Source organism: Fusarium falciforme, chromosome 1 (genome assembly GCF_026873545.1).
Source record: "Fusarium falciforme chromosome 1, complete sequence".
NCBI classification, from domain to species: Eukaryota; Fungi; Ascomycota; class Sordariomycetes; order Hypocreales; family Nectriaceae; genus Fusarium; species Fusarium falciforme.
In genome coordinates, this window is record NC_070544.1 from 2,977,449 (window position 1) to 2,999,625 (window position 22,177).

The 22,177-nt window shown below is 53.5% G+C and overlaps 4 protein-coding genes across 4 annotated transcripts; 2 read left to right on the forward strand and 2 right to left on the reverse strand.

Moving 5' to 3' along the window:
* Positions 1-3,501: 3,501 nt before the first annotated feature.
* Positions 3,502-4,041, forward strand: NCS54_00080600 (Hypothetical protein; the record flags this gene model as incomplete). Its single annotated transcript, XM_053146445.1, has 1 exon — positions 3,502-4,041. The coding sequence occupies one exon, from the start codon at positions 3,502-3,504 to the stop codon at positions 4,039-4,041; it is 540 nt and encodes a 179-aa protein (XP_053002420.1).
* A 465-nt stretch (positions 4,042-4,506) lies between these two features.
* On the reverse strand, positions 4,507-6,919 carry NCS54_00080700 (Hypothetical protein; the record flags this gene model as incomplete). The annotated part of the gene is made up of 6 exons (XM_053146446.1): positions 4,507-4,951; positions 5,008-5,692; positions 5,745-5,816; positions 5,869-6,180; positions 6,230-6,255; positions 6,327-6,919. 6 exons carry the CDS (start codon positions 6,917-6,919, stop codon positions 4,507-4,509), a joined length of 2,133 nt encoding a protein of 710 aa, XP_053002421.1.
* Positions 6,920-8,223: 1,304 nt separating this feature from the next.
* On the reverse strand, positions 8,224-14,363 carry NCS54_00080800 (DH domain-containing protein; the record flags this gene model as incomplete). Its single annotated transcript, XM_053146447.1, has 3 exons — positions 8,224-8,340; positions 8,395-9,492; positions 9,540-14,363. 3 exons carry the CDS (start codon positions 14,361-14,363, stop codon positions 8,224-8,226), a joined length of 6,039 nt encoding a protein of 2,012 aa, XP_053002422.1.
* Positions 14,364-18,220: 3,857 nt separating this feature from the next.
* On the forward strand, positions 18,221-22,122 carry NCS54_00080900 (Telomerase reverse transcriptase; the record flags this gene model as incomplete). Its single annotated transcript, XM_053146448.1, has 10 exons — positions 18,221-18,616; positions 18,669-18,972; positions 19,022-19,192; positions 19,246-19,988; positions 20,036-20,497; positions 20,548-21,403; positions 21,469-21,537; positions 21,597-21,764; positions 21,817-21,925; positions 21,981-22,122. 10 exons carry the CDS (start codon positions 18,221-18,223, stop codon positions 22,120-22,122), a joined length of 3,420 nt encoding a protein of 1,139 aa, XP_053002423.1.
* Between the last annotated feature and the right edge of the window lie 55 nt (positions 22,123-22,177).

A 22,177-nucleotide genomic window follows, 5' to 3' on the forward strand; every position in this document is an offset into this window, starting at 1 on the left:
CAACGACATGGGTTTGACACCAAGTCGATTTTGGAACAGCTGAACATGATGTGAGGCTTGAGCCACGTCCGACCGAGCCATTCCAAATGGCACCAAGTCTTCCCCAGGTCAAGGACCGTAAAACAACTATTCACGAATGAAGACCGCCACCCACGTTTCAGACAAGGACGCATCAACCACGGCCCCGTGTTGATAAGAAAACCCCCCCGAAAATGTCTCCGGACATGACCGTCAAACGGTTGCGATTCACGCACACCGAAACCCTCCGGATGCCACTAACTACTGGCCGCTATCACTTGAGGGGGCTTAGCATCGATCGACAAGGGCTACAGTAGCTTGCAGATTGAATTGTCGCTGCCTACAGAAGTCGATCAATACCTGTTCGGTGTTAACCTTCAGCGGCGATTTACCACTAGCTAGCTCGTGTCTGGCCCGCCAAGGAACGATCATGACATAACGCAGGGCAGTATGTCTTTCTTGTCATGAGCGCAGCCGGGCTGAACACCAAGCATCGTGCTTTGTCATGCCGCCAGTGTCAGATGCATCCGTGGAACGCCGAAATTGGCTGCAAGATGGCTAATGGTGCAAGACATTATAGGGGACGTCCGACCAGGCACTCTCAGCCTTGACGAGCTGAGAACCACTACTGTCTAAACGGGATATTGGTCATGCTGTATTGGTTCTAATACGGAGTTGGAACAGTGCTGCGTCTGCCGGGATCCAAGGTCGATGAGAATACCAGGTCAGGGGAACCGCAGAAGCAGGTCAGCACAGATGTTTACGCCCGGCAAGTTTGGAACATGGTGCCTGGGCACGTTTCATGATCGTCTACACATGAGATCCTACGCCATCAGGATGCGGTTCTTGGAAATGGAGCTGCGGTAGTTCGGTGTGTTGTTGTAAGTCTAGCTCTGATGAACTTGGCCAGAGTCCCCACCAGATGTTGAACGCCTCACAAAGATATTGCAGATGGGTGGTACCGAGAATCCTTCGTCCTTTTGGAAAACTGACCACGGGGATCTTCATCCTCCTGTGTTAAAGCATCTCTTGAGAAGGTGTCTAAGCAATATTGAGGGGCCCTTGCGAACCCTTCCTACGCTTCACAATTGCCCATTTCCTGCGACGAGGAGATTCACAGTGGGACGATCCACTAATCTACAATTCACCCTTGGGTATGGTACGGCATGGCGAGATAGCAGTACTGGCAAATGGTGTGACGCCTGAAGCGATAATGGAGCTATATGAAGTGGCAATCATGAGGGGCTATGGGTTCACTGGGGATGGAGCATGGGGCTATTTCCATGTGATGAAGCACTCGATGAGGGCTCCTGCGCATCCTTTGGGTCGCCTCCAAGAGCACACGCAATGCTTCTGGGCCTCGAATTAGCCAGGCGCCAGAACCGCCAGTTGCGTTCAGGCCCTGATCGCAAAAAGTAAGGGGCTCGTTGTCGAGAAAATCTGCCTTGGGCAGTCTCTGCCAAGTTTGGATGGTGTAAGTGACGTTGTCTTGGGAGGAACTGCGGCGTAGTTTACAGCCAAGGAGACGAACCTAAACGTGGTCATTTATAACCGTCATTGCTAATATTTGTTTGCCATATGCGTTGATATTGGCAAGGAGCAAGCTGGAAGCGATCTAGAGGAGCGGAGGGGTGGTCGAGATAGTAAGGAGGGTTCATTGACGATGGACGAGCACTGTTTTTTATGACAAGAACTCACCATGGGATGGCCTCATGAGCTCTGGACTTGAAATGCTATCACGATGCTGATGCTTGGTCAATTGCAGCATGTGGTGTTAGTCCAAGGAGGGCTAGAAACGTAGAACAATCCCTAAGTTGTGTCATATATGACGCGGAAGTACTGCAGTTCTCGATACGAATCAGCTTAAGCGCCTTGGAAAGGTATTTGGCAGGTGTTAAAGCTCAGTCGTAGTGCATAGAACCCTCGGCAGCAGAACGAAGTCGGCAGTGCTCACCATGATGTTGGAGCTCGAGCGTAGTCCCTGAAACTAGAGTGTGTTTCCTCGTGGAGGGGGGCTAACCTTCGTGGACTTGACTGATGGGGGAGGGGGGGAGTGCTTGGATGTAGGCATGATAGTTCTGTTCTGATGTTGCTGGCTGCTAACCTATTTTGCCTATGTAGGTTTGGGGTTCCGATATCGTCTGTATTTCGTCAAAACCATCTGTCTATAGCTATCAATACGGCTTCAGGGGCACGAGTCTCTATCATGAGCTGTTAGCCTAGGATTATGGCAGTTTATAGCTACAAATGTGGTCTTACACAAAAAGAAACATCATGTCTCGATGAAGTATTGATCGCATGAGCTGTCTTTGCTAAGATTAGGGTGTATATGCTACGGGGATACAGAATCTCCAGCATCCTATACGAAAATATCTGAGACCTTTGGTTTTTTTTCAGTTGCTCTTTTCTATCCTTATCGTCTTCGGGAAGTTAGTTTCACCAAGCGTATCTGAGGAGCATCTTGTGCTCGTGTCTTGACAACCAACTCGCACACTTAAGCATGGAAGACAAACAGGGCTTTGCATACACAACCTCAACAATACACATGTACCTTGAATTATTCAAGGGTTTCATTCACCTTGGACATTGCGTCGTTTATTCCCCATTTGAAATGAGGCGGTGGTGCCGTCCGAAGCTGTTGGGCGAGGCAGTATAGGGTAAGCGACTCGGCCATATCACCATGTCATTGATCGAGCGTCAACATCTAGGCTTATGACAGTTTCACATGCTGCGTTTCGTCTTTATGGCGTCGTCGACCACGCGTTTCTCGGCCTTATTATCGAATCTCGCCTTATGCGAGAGCTCCACCACGTTTCGTGGCTTGGGTTCGCTTCGAACAGCTCTCGTTCGTCTGCAGTGTAGCTATGAAGGACAACAAAGAAGGGAATAGGCCGATGGTGAATATTAGGTCTCACAAGCAAAAAGGAAGACGAGTTACATTAAAATCTGTACCTACAACATCGTGGTCATGAGATAAAGCTTGTGATATCCGACTGGCAGGTCTCGAGAGTGAGTCTTATGTAATCCATCATCTTTCACTCTCGTGTCTCCCTTGACCGCATGATCTCTCATTCACACCCGAAAACGACAGCGTCTTTTACTTAAAAAAGAACCAACATTTACTGTTTGACACGCGTTTCTTCCTTGTCTCTATAGACAAACGTGTTCTTTTATCTTGTTACGGACACGGTTGCTCGTTGAAAAAAAAGCGCAAAGATTAAGACACTTCAGCGCCGCTGGTTGGTACTTGGGCTCTATTAGCGACGTAGAGTGGTCGCCAGGCAGCGACCGCCTCTGCCCATAAAGACCAGCAGCAACAACAACACTAGGAATCTGGTCAAGAGAGAGAAGGAAGAAGAGGAGAAGAAGAAGCTCACGTCTCAACCGCGAAACTAAAAGCGCAACTCTACCGCCGAATATACACCACCTCACACATCCCAGCAACACCCTCACACACACACCCTGGAAAACCCCTCCCCCGCCATGTCGTCCTTCTTCGTCGAGCTCTGGGAGGGCATCTTTACGCCCGGCCCAACGCCCACCCTACTCAAGGCCGCCAACGGCTCCTTCGCCGCCCTCCAGCTCGTCCTCCTCCTCCTGCTCGTCGCCACCTACAACATCCACTGCCTCGTCCTCTCCATCCTGTGCGCCGGCCTGTGGTGGAGCGTCAACTGGTTCGCCGCCGAGCTGGCCGTCGCGCAGCGCGAGCAGCGCGAGAAGGAGGAGAGGGAGAAGCGCGAGGCCGCCCGGGACGACACCACCACCGACGACGAAGACGAGACCGAGACCGAAGTTGAGAAGGCCTCCTCCGCCCCAGCCGCACCCGCCGCTGCCGTCCCGAGCAAGGCGCCGCCTGCCAAGGATCCCACGACTCTTGATGCCGCCGCCGCCGCGGGGCTGGAGCCCGTCGAGGCAAAGGGCGAGGTGACGCAGCGCGTCGCTGCTGGTGGTACTCATTCGAGCGTCAGCACCGAGGACGAGTGGGAGAAGGTGTCCGAGGCCGAGAACGAGAAGGATAAGTAGAAGACTGTGCTGCGCTGCGCATGCGCGTGTGGTGTGCGCGTTGGCAGCTCAGCTCGTCAACGCCATGACGACGATGGATATAACAGGAAGCGACCGGGGATGACGGACGGCGGTGCAAGAGGCGCGACAACGGTGTTGTTGGGGATACCCTTTGCGAGATCTGTCATTTCTGCCTTGTACATGGGACAGCGTGGACGTATTCATTCATATTACTACCCTCAGACTTAGAGGCCATCTCTGGCCATATCTTGATATATGATTCTAAGCATCGCAGCACCTCTATAGACGTGCTCCATCTTCCCAGCCAGACTCCGGTCCTGCCGCGTCTAGTTGCCCAGAGTATATACCTGTTTCGCCTTCCCTACCAATGCGCTATTATACCCAAATTCAGTACGAGAATTCGAAACTCTATATTGCTGATGCCGTGTCTATGCAAGACAGTCCTCAGCCCTGTGAATACCCAAGCTATAGATCTTTCAGCTTCCGCGTTACATGCGCCGCGACCAAGCTGCTCATGGCGCCGATGAACAAGCAAACCGCAATCGCATTCGGTCCAGTCGGATCTGACGGTTTCTTTGAGTCTCCAGCCAGCTCAGGGCTCTTTCCCGGCTCCAGGATGGCAAACACGATGGTGGAGATGAAGGTTCCGACAAACTGTGGTAGCGTCGTGTAGATATTGAGAATGCCAAAGTAGATACCCGAGAGCTCGCCCGTCGATGCCGTCGGAGGTGAGTCGCCCGACCCATGCTCTAGACGCAGAGGAGCCTCATCCGAGTCGAGTTCCGGCAGCTCGATATCGGGCTCGTCCGAGATGCGACGATATGTGCCGTCGGCACCGGCGCCGCCGCTGAGTTTGTTGACCTCAACGCCGAGAAAAGCGGATGGCGCCCACATGGCAAGTGTCCACGGTCTGTAGGTTACTCGTGAGTATGAAAACACGACACTTAAAGGGGATCTGTCACTCACATGCCGCAGAGGCACACCAGCGCTGTCGCGAATCGGAAGCTCGTCGCAAAGGGCGCCAGTGACATGGCGCCAGCAAACATCAAGTGCCCAATCATCCATGCAGTGAGTAAACTCGGCTTCACCTTGTTGAAGCGTGTCAAGAAGCCTGCGATGGCCTGGGGCGGCCGGTGAGTATACGAATTGTCTTCGGGCGACTGCACAAACATGGGCAGCACCCAAGCCCCGACAAAGGTGATGATGGAGTAGATGACGAGCGCAGTGCTACCAATACGCCCGATCGCTCCAAGAGTATCCTCAGACTTTCTCGCGTCGGCTGGCACGTCGTAGCGGAAGTACGTCTCGCCTACCCACGTGGTGCTGTAAAAGAGAAAGGGGAACCAGCCGATCCACGCCCAGAACTGGGCCCAGCAGATGGACTGGATTCGAGGAGGAAGGTTGAGCAGCGTCGAGTAGATCTGACGGAAGACCTTGAACCGTCCCTGGTGCTGAGTAGGCTTGGATGAGATCAATACGCGCTCTGTGACGGCCCAGCATGTGAGAGCTGTTGAGCCTAGGATGGACACTGTCGAGATGACAGTGAGCTGCTTGAACTGCGTAGAGCCGAGCGTGGTTCCAAATATTTGCACCAAGTCAACAGCTCCAGCACCATAGGCAATCATGTGGCCGATGGCAGACATGCGACTCGCTATATGAGAGGGCGTTAGCTATGCATGCAAACCAAGTAGAGTTAAACCTACACCAAGCTGCGCCCGACTGTTGCTTGTCCAATGGTAGAGTATCTACAACGAGACTCTTTGCGCATGACATTACTGAATCTGTTAGCAAGAAGACACCAACATTGCGCATGGTTAAAACACCAACCAGCGTTGATGGCAAAGTCCACAACATAGATGGCCAGAACAGCTAGCACTATTGTAGGACGTTTTGCCCCCTCCTCGTCTTTCACCACCCATCCCACAATCTCTCGTGTAAAACCAAGGACGAGAAGGTTGATGGCGACAATTATAGAGCCAATGACCATGAGCGGTCGTCGACGACCCCATCTTGACTTGCTCTCGTCCGCAATGACTCCAACGACGGGTTGGACTACGAGGCCGGATAATGGGCCAGCAATCCAGACTAGAGAGGTGCTGCTCTTGCTAAGGCCGAGATTAAGCAGATACGGCGTGCAATCTGTACGAGCGTTAGCAATTGATAGCTCAACTAGGAATTGTAGACTAACATGTCATTTCAACACCCCATGTGAAGCTGAAGTAGGCGACACGAGTTAGCGGCTCGGACTCTATATGGTGGTGGTATCATGACAAAAAGACACGTACGTCACGCCAATGGTAATAAAGTTCAACAACACCATTCGCACCGCCTCGGTGTTGCCCTTGATCGAGGGGGTTCCCGACCAGCTCGCCATGTTGGCCGGGTTATATCTTTCGCGCCCGTAATCCTCGCTGTCCCTGTCGAAGCTGTCTTCGCGATCGTCGGTCGTGTCGAATTGCCGGAGGGCACGGCCGTTATGGGCCTCGGCGCTGGAGGAAGAGGGTGTCTGTATCGGAGGAGAAGCTTCCCTGGAGGAGTGTGACACGTCAATGGACAAGACCGAGGCCGAAGGCGAAGGCGTCGCGGAAGGCGTGGCCACAAACGAGAAGGACGATGACGGGGAAGACGAGCGGGCGGCGGATGCTGAAGGGACGGCGAGGTGCGTGCTGGACGGGGGCCGTCGAGGGCTCTGATGCTGTGGTCGCGACCGTGAGCGCTGGTTCTGTTGCTGCTGAGTTTGAGGCAGAGTCTGAGGTTCAGAGTTGCTACATTGCTGCTCGTCAAGTCGCTGATGATGCTGCTGTTGCTGCTGCTGCTCAGGCTGTTGCGGGTACTCTCCATGCCCCCCCTGCTCTTGTAGCGAGCCTGTCGCGGGCATTTCGTGTTGTGTGGGTCATGGAACGGAAGCAAGAATAGACGGGTACCTTTTCTTACGTAGCTTGTACCAGGGTATAAATGAAGCGAGAGGAAGATGAGGACAGAAAAAAAGGCTTGGCAGATGCTAGAGATAATGAATCCTTGGAGGAGAAGGCGAGATCTATTTCTGTTACAAGGAAGGTGCGGTCTGACTCCGCTGCAACTCTTACTGTACCTAATGTAATGTACCTGCCCCCTCGTGCCCCTTTCTCTTGTTTAAGGGAGGGTGGCTAGGAAGGTGGGATGGTTCTCGTTTCCCTTTTCGGTAGGCCCATCATCGGCTCCTGCCCGCCTGTAGTGGGCGGGCGGGAAGAGCCTCCGCCAAAGTCTGGGGTTTTAGTTCAGAGTCACATATCAACGGGAACAAAGTCTGGGGCAAGAGTCCACTTGGTGTAGATCTTTGCTACTCTATGGATATAAAACCTATATCACGACTTGATAGATTGTCTCGACATTGACAGGGTCCATTATTTCGATTCTACAGTACATCCCACCTATGACTTTTGGAATATCCAATTTGTTCAACCGCTGGGTAGCTGGTTCCACCCTGATCGGTCTCCTTGTCACGCACAACACCGTGCCTCAATCCTTTGATAATCATTTATTGTTCTGGTATCTCATTCCAAACTCGGCTCAGTACCCTCCTCCCTTGTCTCTTATGCATGCCCTTCCTAGTTTAATATGAGCCTGTAATATTCATGGTGCAACGCTAGCAATGCGAGCCCTGCCCGCCATGTTTTCTCCTTGTTCCTCCACCCGCAACATCCGAAATCTTACATACGCTGTTGGTATTTTCTTCTGAACGCCGAGCTCCCTTCCTCCTCTCCTAGTCCTCGACACATGGATGCTTTCTTCCACCTCCTCTGATGTGATGTGACCCCTGCTGTACTTGTACTTCTCGCCATTCGAGGACATTAAAGGAGAGCCAAACCACAATACACAAGTCCAAACAAATGAGAGCTCCTGGATCAAACCGCACACGCAAACACAATAACGCAACTTCCAGAATAATCAAGGGTCAGTGTCTGATCCATGAAGCAAAGAACAAAAGGTGGTAAAGAAGATCAAGAAACCAAAAGGAAAGACGGGCTCTCATCGCTGAGCGCCTTTCCTCCTCGTTGCGTTCCAAATCGCATGTCCGTGGAATAAACGCCCATAGCCCCCTCTTTAGTCCTAGTACATAACCTCTTTGATGCATTACGTAGTTCAATAGTAAAGTCAAGTCATCGCTTGCTTGCTGATGCATGAGTTGCAGCTTTGCCGCCGCTAGAAATCGGCCAGCTTGGCAAAATGTTTCGACCAGATCCATCCGACCTGGTCACTGGGATCGTCCTGGTTCTTTGCCAACCAGAGCTCTCCTTTCTCCGCGATCACATCGAAAATCTGGAACAGGAGTCAGTCAATCCCCTTTGTCATCCCGCGAGACGGTTTACTTACCTCGCCAGCCTGATAAACCAGGTATGGGTAACCGGCTTCATGCTTTGTCGTAGCAATGTTGAATTCAAATAACGATGCTGCTAGCCAGAGCACATTGTACCCATCTGCTGTCGGTCCCCGTTCCCGTGATGATGCACGGGACGACCGGGCACTGTCTTCCGGTCCGTCAGCCATCGGCAATGCTGAGTGGAAGAGGCCAGAGAACCGCCGTCCTTCCTGAGGCTGGTTTTGAGAACTGTATGTGGTGTGCGAATCTCGGAGGTGGTGCGTGTTCGAGTCGGAGCTCTGTCTTGGAAGACCACCAGAATCAAAGCTTCGTCCCGTGCTTGGTCTGGTCGAAGCAGCAAAGGACCGTGAGCTGCCTGGCATCTCTGGGGATAAGGGTGACGCAGTGCCTTGCTGGTGACTGCTGATACCAGCATAATAATCACGGTAGTAATACTGGTGCGGACTGGGGATGGTTCCCGCTCCAGCGCTGGTGGGTGACATGGTGTATGAGCCGCTGTGACGCTTGAGCACATCTGGAGGTGGGAGACCTGGTGCCTGTTCGCCATTGACGGAATGACCCCGGCCTCGCGAATCGTTCTCCGATGGGCGTGACCGTATCCTGAGGGACGATGCTTCATCCATGCTTCGTGTAGTTGATTGAGAGACTCTGCCACGATATGCAGGGTTGAGGATCCCAACATTGGCCACCTGCTCTTGTGCGTATGGGAAATCTCGATGGAAGGTGGCAACAACCTCCTTGAGGTCTGGCATGTCGGGGCAGTCACCCAGCACCACCTTCATCTTCTCCTTCCAGATACCGTACCACTTCGCCTGGATATTGACAAAGTTGCCAAGACAAATGTTGCCGATCTTTTCTGTCAGGGCAGACAGTTTCGGAAGCTCCTTCTTGAGGGTGTCGTTCAGGGCCTCGTATTGCTCGACAAGCTCGTTGAGTTTCGAGTCGATGCTCTTACCCGCACGCTTCAACTGCTCGTAACGCTCAAAGTCCACGCGGCGCTTTTGTCGCTTCTTCATGGCCAGCGATGGGTTGCCATATGCCTTGATAACATGTTCAAACGGCTCAATAACATGCTTTCGAACTTGTGACAGCTATGACTTGTCAGCATGACTTCATCGGGATGTCTTTCTTCACTTACATGTTCCTCAAGCGCAACCTTTTCCAAATCCTGTATCGAGATGTTGAATTGAACCCACTTGCTCTCCAACTCGGGATAGTTTCCAGGTTGGAGTCTCATGACCAGCTCAATCGACGACAAATACTGGAGAAACTCGTGAACATAGGCTGAAACTTGTCTCGTGTAGAATTCGACGTCCCGGAGCACGACCTGCAGTCGCAGATAATCGTCACCAAACTTCTCGTTGAGCTTGGCATAGTCGGCGTCCTCGGATTGGCGGCTGCCCGAACCCTGAAGCTTATCAACTCGTTTTCCGAATGCCCGCGCAAATCCAGCCTTGACATCAGACTCTTTCCGTTTCCTTCCCACGATTTGTCCGACCAGTTCGAAGTTCTTCTTGGTTTTGTTGATCTCGATAATGGCTGTTTCGAGAATATCTTTGGCCTCAAGAAGGCCTTCTCGGTCGGGGTGGTCCTGCGGCGTGTGTTGGAGAAGAGTCATGATGAGATTGGGGTATTTGGTAATGCGCTGCATTGGTTTGATGAGGAGAGAGTCCAAGTCCCACGCAGCTGTCAAGTCCTTGGCAACCTCATTGCACTCGTTCAGCCACACCTTGACAGTGGGATCTTGCTGGATCTGAATGAGGCGCTTTGCCGCTCCGTCACTGTTCCTCAAGAAGCCCTCATGAGCCAGCTTCATCTTTTCCATGTTGGCCTTGAAAACAGGGCCGAGCGCGACAGTCCGATCCTTGGCATCATCGATATCCGCGGGGTTCAAGTGACCGGGCTCCGACATGAATGAGCCCTCTCTGGAGAGATTCGAGCGCCGACCCTGCATCGCATAGACGGCTGAGACTGCTTCCTTGACTTGAGCAAAGAATGAAGTGTGGAACGAGATGATTTCATCTGTGTTGCGGAAAATGAGCTTCACAGTGTTGCCGTCGAGCTTGGGGCATGCTTCGGCCGTCCCCTTGTAGATTTCTTCGACGATATTCATATCCCGGACAAATACGGCCTCGGTGTCGACAAGTTCCTTGATTACGTTTCGACGTTGAATCAGCCGCTGCTTCTCCTTTCCTGTCGGCCCGTTCTTGTCCTGTGCCTCGGAGGCCCCGTCGCCATTGAGCGTCGCTGAGTCGGCAAAATATTGGTTCTGTGTCCCCAGGGAGGCTGTGTCCATTGACTGAGGAGTCATCATTGTTGGCATATAATCTTCCGAGCCACGTTCAGAGTTGATGAATGTGCTTCCGCTTTGTGACTGCTCATAAAACACACCAGAAGCCCTCTGAGAGTTGCACGCTGAGCCAGATGTCGAGGCAGGAATAGGTGGGGGTTCGTGATTCGGTGACGGAAAGTAGGAGAAGCTCTTGCTCGCCCTGTTGGAGAGATAAGGGACCGAGAATCCATCACCTGTATCGAGTTCCGGAAGCTGATGGCCTAGGTATGGCGATCGACTGGAGTCTATCGAGGGACGGACTTCAGGCTGAGTACTGTGCATCTCTAGGGGTCGGATTGTCGGCCCTCGATCTCTATGAATGGACATGGTTTCGAAGATTGTCACATGGCCATGGTCGCCAGTGTCGTCCTCATCATCAATGTCTGGGAAGGCTGGCGAGCGGGTTGCAGGAGACACCTCGGCGCTATCGACCGTGTAGTCCGTCCATGCTGATTGTTGACTTGCTCGGTTAGGTGCAGAAAGTGTCGGTACCATGAGATTCGTTGAAGACTCTGGGCGCTGATGCTCATAATGGGGGTATTCGTGATCGTCTGTGCCGTCAGCATCGAAAGATTCGCAGGTAGAAGCCCGATGAGAAGAAACCCGATCGTCAAATTGCGATTCCGACCTGCACTCTTCAGTTCTGTTGTGGTCATCCGTCTCCTCGGTGCAGGTATCGGTGATAGCGCCATCATCCTCATGATGATAATGCACAGCGCCCTCATCTGCCTCCGATTCTGTCTGACATTCTGATTCATAATCGTGCTCGATGCGAGGAAACGGCACCGTCTCTTCAGGCTCATCGGCTGGCCGCGGGTCCTCGTAGGGTGGATGAGATGGCAAGACGGCAATGGTAGCCTCGAACAGTGACTGATGATCTGGTTGAGAGCGAACATCCTCCTCAAATACAGTGAACGCTCCCGGTATCACAGGCTCCTCAACCGCGCTGTGCCTCGGTGTCGTGTCATGGGAGTCCTGGATCGTATCGTGCGTGGTTCTCGGCTGTAAAGGCGAATCGGGCTCATCGTGGAATGGGTACTGATACTCGACCCTTGGAGGTGTGACGGTCCTCTGTGCCTGCGGGCTTGGTGGTTTGACAATGGTGATTGGCACTTGAAGCGGAGACAGGACAGGCCTTGGCGGAGTCGTCTGTGGCTCGTTATCGAACTGGGTCGTTTCTGACGTTGCTGAAACTGCAGTTTGAGGTCGTACTACAGCATCGGCGATAGGGCTGGGGGCTGGGAAGCTGCCAGGGACGCCGAGTGTAGGTGAATCTGAATCCTGGACCACAGACTCAGCAGGTGGTGTCGCTTCTGGGCTTGCAATTGTCAGTGCAGCTGGTGGTAATGCTGATGCAATATCAACAGGACTCATCGCCGAGTCGTCCATCGCTGGTGAAGGGTGATCCTCGTGGGTATCCAGATGAGCCTGTCCGTGTGACGCTCCAGTATCTATCACGTTCAAGGCATTTTGGACTTCTGTAGCTGTAGATAATTCTGGAGAAACAGGCTCTTGGATGACTGGTGGCTCCGGCATTGCATGACTGTCTGGAATCGGCGGAACTGGTGGGATATCGGAGGTCGCTGGAGACTCGACTGCATCTGGCTCTGGGGTCCGCGGTGATGTCCCCGTAGAGGCAGAAGCGGCAGCGGCGGCCTTTGCCTTTGCCTTTGCAGTAGCCTCCATATCCCTCCGCCTTCGTTCCGCTGCCTTCTGCCGTGCCTCGAGGGCCTGGCTCTCACGGATAGACTTAGTATACGCGAGTCGAATGTGTTCTCGCCGCTGCTCGAAATCGATCGGACCGACAGATATCTTTCGCCGTCGAGGGGATGGCTCTGCAATCTTGGACGGTGGGAAGGAAGGGGGAGCCGGGGACCTAGCCCTCTCTACTGCCCTCATTCGTGAGCTTGCCGTGGTGGCCACGGAGACAGGTTGTCGGGGTCGAGAACTCCTCAGGGGAGGAGAGAGCTTCGGCGGGGGAGCAATTATATTGGCCTGGAGCCGATTATTACTTGTTGGTGTGACGAGAGACCGAGGTGCCGCTTTTCGAGTGACGCCGCCCTGCGTCGGTGTCTTGGCTCTCGAAGTCGGTGTTTTCGCTCGGCTTGTTGGAGTACCTGCCCTTGATATTCGGCCATTAACCGTTGGTGGCCTTTTGAAAGTAGAGGGGGAGTTGGAGCGTGTCGATGAGGGTGTCGTATCGCTTGGACTGCTGAGTTTTCTCACTGAGCGCGGTAGCTTGGACGCAGATCCACCCCCGGCGGTGGTATTAGAGGCGGTGCCTTTTCGAGAAGGCGTCTTGCGGGAGGGGGCAGAGCCCGATTGAGATTTGGGAATATCGCTCTGTGACCGCGTGTGGCCTTTGTGAGCGGGATCCTGTGCGGGCTGGCCGTCAACACCGTCACCGTTGAGGCTACGATACCAGGTGCTTGGGGACGAGGGCTCGGCGACATCTGGTGGGTCAGATAGGCTTCTCTGGTGGCTCCAGGGATGGTGCAGGCTGGATTCAGACGTCCTCCGTGGGCGGACGCCCTCAATGCCATAACCAGCAGTCAAGAGGTTGCGCTGCTCGGGGAGGATCTCGCCGAACAGCAAGCCTTGAGAACGAGAAGGTGTGGGGGAAGCAGAAGTTGGTTGAGGTGGGGATTTTTGTGCTAGGTTGGTCATGGATTTGGAGGCATTTGGGTTTCCACTAACGGCGCTTCGTGGTTTGCCTATACGACTCGCAAACGATTGGGAATTATTTGAGACCTGATCCTCGACAACAAACCTGGACCTCTGAGAACGAGCCGACGAGGAGGATACAGACGGACTATTTGACGTGCCGGAGCCGTCACGCAATGTCGAGTAAGACGTTGCACCGTTTCGCGGCTGTGTACTGGGGCCGCCGACATCCCGCCTAGTCTTAGCTGCAGCACCCGTATGCGCCGGGGCACGGGGGATTGAAGAAGGTGCAGCACCGTTCTGGTCGAACCGCTTCTTGAGGTCCCTCACGCTGGGGTGAGATGCAGTGGGCTTGTAGCCCGGGAGGGCGGGCCTGTTGTCGACGGGATTTGAGGCGGAACGCAGGTTGGTCCTGGTTGGGGAGAGAACGGGGTGCTTGGGGGTAGAGCCGTCACCGTTGGAGCGCAACGACGGGCGCGGGGTGGAGGCGGCCATGGGAAGTGTCTCGGGGTGGTTCTGGAGGGGGATTGCCCGGTAGCTCTTGTAAAAGTCGTCGGGATTTACGGGGGTGAAGGCATGATGGGCGTTTGCGGAGGTCGGGTCGAGGACGTCGTCGGCGTACGGCGCGGGAGGGTGGGAGTAGGCGCCGTGATAGTCGAGATGGGATGCAGGGGCGGCTGCGAGAGCAGGATCGAGGAGGTGATGCTCTGGGTGCTGATGATGGCGGAGCTCAGGGTCGTGAGGCAGCTGGCCTTGGAGGTAGGCCTGGGCTTGAGCGTCAGCGTCGCGGACGAGCCGGCGTTCGTGGTCAAGGTCGAGGTCGCGGGAGCGATGGAGTCGGTGTCGTTGGGGATGGCGATGTAGGTCTTGGTGAGGCTCGAAATTGGGATTTCCAAGGCCCGAGTCGACGTCTTGGAGGTCCGGCTGGAGGCCCGCGTGGAGGGCCATATCCATGTCGTGGTCCATGGTGGCCTGAGCATCGGTCAGGCTCGTCGAGCGGAGCGACTGGTCGGGGGACTAGAGACCCATGCAGCGAGCATCGATGCGTTGGCGTTTGGACGTTGTTGGTGTGCGGGCGGGCGTTGGTGTGAGGTGTACTCTCGATAGGCGTGGGTGTATGTAGGTAAGGTAGGTTTAGGTACTGTACCGTAGGCAGCGTAGTGTAGGTCGGCGGGCGGGCAGCGAGTGCGGTAGACCTGGCGACTGGGAGAATTGTAAACGGGCCTGGAGGGCGCAAGACGACCAGGGGGTGATAGAGCGTCACCGGCTCTGGCAGACTCTCACAGGTTCACAACTGTGGGAGCCATCCGCGGACGACAACGAGTGAGCAGGAGCAGGAGCAGGAGCAGTAATGACGGGATGGGGCCTGTCCACACCGTCCCAGGGACTCTAGGGGAGAGATGAAAATGGGAGTGGACACTCTCAGTGGAGGCAGCTGCTGGAGTCGGCCGTTCCAACTCGTCATCCGCAGGCCAGCTTCTGCCAGAGGCTTGGGGGCCCAGGGCGATGACGGGGATGCTGGCACTTGAGCTGCAATGCAGCGCAGCCTTGAGTGAGCAGGTCCGTGATGAATGGGCACGAGCTGTTGGAGGCGCAGATGAGAAATTGCCAGTATTCCGAGGGCACAGGGCAGGGCAGCACAGGGCAAGGTCGTATGAGGCTCGAGAATGTGTGGTTCTCAAGGGGAGGATCCTCGACTGGACGGGAATGCTTCACAATGAGGGAACAGCAGCAGCAGATATGAACAACAACGACGGCAAGCGACTGCGAACGGCACCAGAAGCGAGCTCCGGTGTAGGGAAGGAGAGGGAGAGATGGGGAGAGGGCGATATCTCAAGACGTACAGAAAAGTACGGAGTGAGTTGAGGTCCGGGCAGGGTGAATACAAGCGTCGCGCGATAATCTAAGGTACAGACCGCGGCGGCCTCACAGGGCTCGAAAGGTACAAGCCAACGGCACCTTCCTTTGGTTTTGGTGGAGCTCCCGCCGAATTTCCATTCTCTCCAGTGGACAACCAAAGCCAACGGTTGGAGCAAACGCCGGCGGAGCTTTCACTGGATTGGTTACTCCGACTCTTTTTCCCTCCCAGGACTCTCACCACCACAAGGCCCGGTAGGTAGTGCAGTCCAGTGCTCTGTAGACCCTGGGCCGCAGAGCTCCAGGCCAGGTACCGGCAAGCTCCCCGCCCTGCATTCTGATGCAGCGGGTGGGTTGCAGTGGATCGCTAGTGGATGGCCAGCCTGTGGTATCCAGGACTGGACAGACTGCCACGGTCAGAGGATGACGGCCGGCCTGTCTGTGGAGGCCCACAACAGCACAGTAGACTTTCATGGGTGTAGGTGGCCCAGCGCGAGACCAAGACAATGGGAACCAACAACTGACACCTCATCGAGGCCCAGAAACTTAGGGCGGGCTTCCATGGATTGGACCCAAGGCTTCTGTGCATCTGTAATGTGCCTAATGCACAGTACTGTACATTACCTACTGCAATGTGATGTTGGCTGAGAAGGAGCCGGGCCCCTACCACTCGTGCAGAGTCGGCAATCAACCCATCCATCCATTCTTCATGGATGCCAATGGATCCAATGGATGGAGATGGGAGGGAGGGACACAAATGCCGATACATACAGATGCACTCGGCCTGAATGAATGCTTTACACCCCATCTCATTACAGCCTGTGATACAGTGCACCACGTAACTGAGCACTGGATCCCGATCTCCTCGCTCGTCGGGATAATATTTAGTGTCTCTCTCGAGTCTCCCCATTGTGGTGTGTGGCTGGGGGCCCCCAAAGGGTTTCCAATGGATGTCTCTTAGCGGATGAAGATGCGACATTGGTCTTAAACACTGCATTGGCCGGCGAGAGCAGCAGAGTCGCGAGAACCAAGCAATGGATCGAGGTCGTCGGTCTCTGTCTCCCCTTGACAAGCCTCAGGGGTTCTCAGCGATCCAATCCATTTCCACCCTTCACGGTAGCGACCTCGTCTCGCGGCCACGAACCGTTTCGTGTGGCAGCCGATCCGTCAGCCTCAATTCCATCCGCTTGGCCAGTTCGTCCAGTGCTGCGAGCCGAGCCCAGATGGCGACATGCACTGTGGCATTGATCCGCGGCCTGATGTGCTCTGGGACATGCAATTTGTCACTGCTGGTCTCTGCGATGGGATAGGATGGGCAATATCTTGTGCAGAGAGCGAGAACCCCGCCGGGCGACGGATGAACGTGATGTGGTTCAATCTGCCGCCTCTGTCGCCAGATATTGGGGACAATCAATCAATGATTGATTGCTAGATATTGGGTGCCCCAAGATCCATATCCATACATCCCAATGTTACCCCGGGCCGTCTGCAAGTCTTGCCGTCCCCTGATGCTGTGCTTCCACCACCCCTTTTTGTCCCCTACCCATTTCGTTTCTTCTGTCGTGGCTTTCCTCCTCCTCTGGCACACATCTCGATCATTGTTGGGAGACTGTGAACTGTCCAAAAGGTGGGGGATATCTCGTCATGTCATCCGTGGCTGTCCATGGATCCAATGATGGATGGACCGACTTCGTGTCCTAGCAACGGGTTTCTATTTCTATTTCCATATTTCCATCCAGGGACCGACTTTCGACCCCAGTCTGTCAGCGACTCGGGCCCTCTTCCCTCGCCTCCCTTCCCCTGCCGACCCCTGACTTGTTCCGCCATGATCCATGATCCGGGTGATGGGACCTGGGTGTGCCCTGGTCCTGGCTTGTCCCGCGCTCGGAAGCTGAGGGTGATGGGTTGCAAAAATTTCCCTCTCTTCCATCCATCCCACCGTTACCGGTACTGCCGAAGATAGAAAAGAATGAGGGAAAATTTCCTCTGTCTTTGATTACCCTGTCTGCCGATTCTCCAGACTCCAGACGACGTGGTTGTAGATCCGGGGTCCCATGCTAATCAGCCAATTCAATCGATCGTACCATGCCATGCCATCTGGACAGCAGGCCTGGGTTGTCACATTTTTTGTTTGTATCGCGCCAGGTTGCCTGGCGACCGGGTCCTCTCCGTGCTCCCCGTTCCTGCGCCGTGCTACTGTGCTGCTGCGTGTTGCTGCTGCTGGAGCTTGTGACGATGCTGTTGTTGCTGCTACCACCGCTCCTTTGATAACGATTGTCATCTCCTGCAGCACAGCGTCGCTTTCTGTAAGCCACATGAAATCATCCTCAACTCACCTATCCCACCCTTTGTCTTTAACGGCCGCATACCCCTCGAGATGCCGTGCTTCCATGCCTCGTACCTGCGCAAGCGGGTGAAAGTCAATCCACTTGTTTTTCCGAATAGGCAAGATGGGAAGCAAGGGGTTCATGTTGGCCATGGAGGTGGAATTCAGTGATAAGACAAGTAGGGTACTTGGCTTGGCCCTCGGCATTGCTCTGCTGCGCAGGTAGGTACGGAGAATTCTACTCCTATTTCGAACACACAATCCACCACACATTAGAGACATTTGGACCAGACTCGACCATGCCACAATTCTTCCCTCCCCATCCATTGACAGAGGACGTCTCTTGTTGTAACCTCTGGCGCTTCAACTTGTCGAGACACCCGCGCTCAGACCTCGAAAACAGTGCCACACCCTTTGCAAGTCCCTGGCGCCAGCCGGACGCTAAAACTAGAGACTTACCCAATCGGGACCAGCTCCCGAGCTCCCTGAGCCACTATTTTAAGCAACAGCCACAGAAATCGATCGGCATCAGGACGATCTTGTGGCTGTGTTACTCTCCATCTCCATATCTCGACTTCAGGAAACCACATGCATCGCGATAACAGGCGCGACGTGAATGGTCAGCCCACGATCTATCAAAATGATCGTAGGGAGAAAGCGCAAGCTTGACCCCGAAGACACGTCAAACACACCAAAGAAGAAAAGTTCATGCAGTGACACGCCTGTGAGACGCGATCTTTTGGAGCGCTGCTATGCTAGGGTCACCACACTAAGAGACCATGTTCTCTCCAGCTTGCCGCGAGGTTCCCGTCTTCGACGCAAGAAAGTGGCATCAATCGGCCAGGGCGACAACATTGGAGAGGTTGAGAGTCAATTGTCCCAGCTATTGGATTCGTCTCTTGTTTGTTTTCGTGACCAAGCTCGCGACAGCGATGACACGCGATGGGAGCAATGGCTTGTCTTCTCGCAGAAGGAAGACGAATCTTATGTTAGCATTTCGGATGGAATCGCCGGCTCAATGTATTCACAGTCAGAGGTCCGCCTGCGTCCCATTCTTTATGTCTTCTCGTGCTGACTTGGTTTCCAAGATTGTCGACTTTGTCGTGTGGCTCCTGTTCTCTAGAGACTTGAAAGCTGGACGACGGTCGAAACATTTACTTTGCGACGGCTTCAGAAAATCAGCTGGACCAGGTGATCAGGGAAATACAAGTATCCCAGGACTCTTCAGCCTCTACCCCAACTCCCATGTCAAGGCGCTTAGGGAAGCTCCTTGGCCGCAGTTGCTGGCACTCCTGGGCCGAGCTGGCGAAAAGATCATGATTGACTTGCTTGTTGATACTTCTGTTTACGTCAATGTACAGGCGGGTTTCAACAATTACTACCAGCTCACAGGTAAATAGCCCCTGTTGCTTTCTCTGTTTCACTGTACTGACCCTCCCAGGTGTACCGTTGTCAGAGCTTGATCTTCCCGGGGGTAACGTATCACTTGGAAATGGATCTTCCAATGAATGCCGAAAACCTGCAGATATCACATTGGTGAGGAGCAGAATATTCTATGCCAAGCCTTCTCTCACTTCTCGAGGCTCGATCCAACCTGGCTACAAGCATATCCGTAATACTATCCCGCGGATTTGTCGACGGGTCAACGTCACTAACATTGTGTAGATGTTCTGAACAGATACCCTCGTGTCCCGGATCCAAGTAACCCCCGGAAATCTGATCAAAACGTTCAGCGACAACACATGCTGAAAATCATGATGTACATGTTTCCTCGTCAGTTTGGACTACACAATGTCTTCACTTCGCAGGTGGATTTCTCCAAGACCTCCCAAAAGTTCCAGGACTATACGTTGAGAGAGGAAGAAATCGCGCCAGCTTTCCAGCCAAAACCTGGACAAACTGGCATCCAGATGCCAAAGATACCCAAGAGGCTTCGTGGTGACTTGGAGCAACTGGTTGAGCGTCTGCAAACCCGCCATGGGCGTTGCTCATACGTCGAACTATTACGACATTATTGCCCCTGTGTTTTTGATAGACCTCATCGAACTCGGAAACCGAAGATGGAGAAAGATTTCATCTCATCTCACAAGCCCAAGCAGTCCCAACTTGTGTTAACAGCTTCGCGCCGAAGGAGGGCATTCTCTCAGAAGCCCCCTGAAAAGGTATGGACAGACACGCAACTCCCAGCCTTACCAGAATGCAAATCTCTTGTCGACCTCGCAACTCCGACGTCTCAGGTCTCGGCATTTTGTCAAGCGGTGCTGTCAAAAATCATCCCTCACAAGTTCTGGGGCGATGAAGACGTTCAGAAGCATAATGAATCGATGATAATGCAGAAAATCGATCATTTTGTTAAACTAAGACGGTTTGAAACCATGTCGCTGCATGAGATGTCACAAGACTTGAAGGTAGGCAACCTTCTCGACAGCTGGCTTCAACTCACTAAGCATTCAAGATCCCAGACATAACCTGGCTTCAGCCTCCGGGCTCAGCACGTCAGAAGCCTAGCAAGACGGATACTGCAAAGCGACACGAGATTTTTCACGAGTTTCTCTACTTTGTGTTTGATTCCCTCCTGATACCCCTAATTCGCAACAACTTCTACGTCACTGAGTCTAATACCCACCGATACCAAGTCTTTTACTTCCGCCACGAAGTCTGGAAGCACATTGCAGAGCCTGCTATGGCAGATCTCAAAGCGGATATGTTTGAAGAGGTCAGATTGGACGAGGCATTGGCTGTCCTCCAATCAAGGCGGCTTGGCTTCAGCCAAGTTCGTCTGTTGCCAAAGGGTGACAAACTCCGCCCCATCATGAATCTCAGGCGGAGGGCTCTGACCCGAGGAGCCTCAAAAACCCTGGGGCCCAGTATCAATACCATATTAGGACCGGTTCATACGTTGTTGAAGCTGGAAAGGGTCAGTGAGGCCGCTACCACTTTAGAACCAAGACTAACCACGGGCTTTAGGATACCAATCCCTCGAAACTAGGGTCTACCATGTTCTCCGTGAGTGATATATACACTCGGTTGAAGCTTTTCAAGGAATCCCTAGGGCCTAGACATGATAAGCTGTACTTTGCCAAGATCGATGTCAAGGCTGCTTTCGACACGATCCCTCAACCCGCAGTTATCAAACTCATGGGTTCCATACCAAGCCAAGACAAGTACACCATCATGAAGCACGCCGAGGTCAAGCCCGGCGAGCGGGCTCTGCTCGAAGGTGAAAAGTCCTCATCCAAAACCATTCGGCGATGGCACGCAACAGCCCTGGCCGAGGGCGAACCCTTCAACTTTACCACACGGCTCGAGAGGGATTTAGCAAGAAAGAAGAAAAACACCGTCTTTGTGGACAGTGCCATGCGAAAAACTCACAGCGTTGGCGAGCTCCTGCGCCTCCTGACCCAGCACGTTGAGCAGAACCTAGTCAAGGTCGGCAAGAAGTACTACAGGCAAAAGATAGGCATCCCCCAAGGATCTGTTCTGTCGTCGTTCCTGTGCAACTACTTCTATGCTGATCTCGAAGCCCAATATCTGGGCTTCCTAGCCTCGCCGGACACCCTGCTGTTGCGACTCATTGACGACTTCCTCCTCGTGACGTTGGATCAGGGCAAGGCTGTCAGGTTTGTGGACACGATGCACCAGGGCGTCCCTGACTACGGCGTTGTGGTCAACCCGGCAAAGACCTTGGTCAACTTTGATATGTTGCATGATGGCACTCCTGTTCGCAAGGTTGATGGTCAGGCAGGCTTCCCTTACTGCGGAACCACCATTAACTGTCAGACTCTGGATATTACCAAGGACAGACAGCGGGACGCTAATCTGGGTAAGTCTGATTTCCCTATGGATTCTATACGATATCATGTAAGAACATTGCTTACGCTTAAACAGACGTGTCTGCCTCTCTTACAGTTGACTTTGGTCGAACACCAGGTCAAAACTTCCAGCGCAAAGTGCTCAGTAGGTCTAACCAGTCCATTAGATCACATATATTCGCTAACAGACTTTCCTCCCAATAGATGCCTTCAAGATTCAGTCTCATCTCATGTTTTATGATACATCCCACAACTCGACGCGAACTGTTCTCGCATCGCTGCAAGGGGCGTTCGGCGAGACAGCCAAGAAGATGTGGGCATATCTCCGATGCCTTGGCAAATCGCGACAGCCCAGCGGCGAGCTGGTAGTCCGTATGGATCCCAAACCCCCTGCTGTGAACCATTTTACTGATTATGCATTTAGGAACTATCATAAAGGTTATTGATGTTGCCTTTCTTCTCCTGACTAGTAAGTCTCGAACGATGCGATACCCCCAGTATAAATGTGACGTTCGCAAATCACAAGTTGCACTGTAAGTAGCCCCAGACCTTGAAAATGAATGTGAGCATATTTTCTGACTAAACTAGTGTGGCCTGCTTGGCATTTAGAGAGGTGTTGGCGGCGAAGCAGAGCAGATATCAGCCAGTTGTGGCCTGGCTACGCAAAGAAGTGGACAGACTGGCTTCTGGGAAGCAGTATGAGAGTCGCCCAAATTCTCAAACGCAATAGGATGGAGCATGAAAATGGTTAACTGAACCATCCAAGGGCGTTTGTTTAGTCTGTC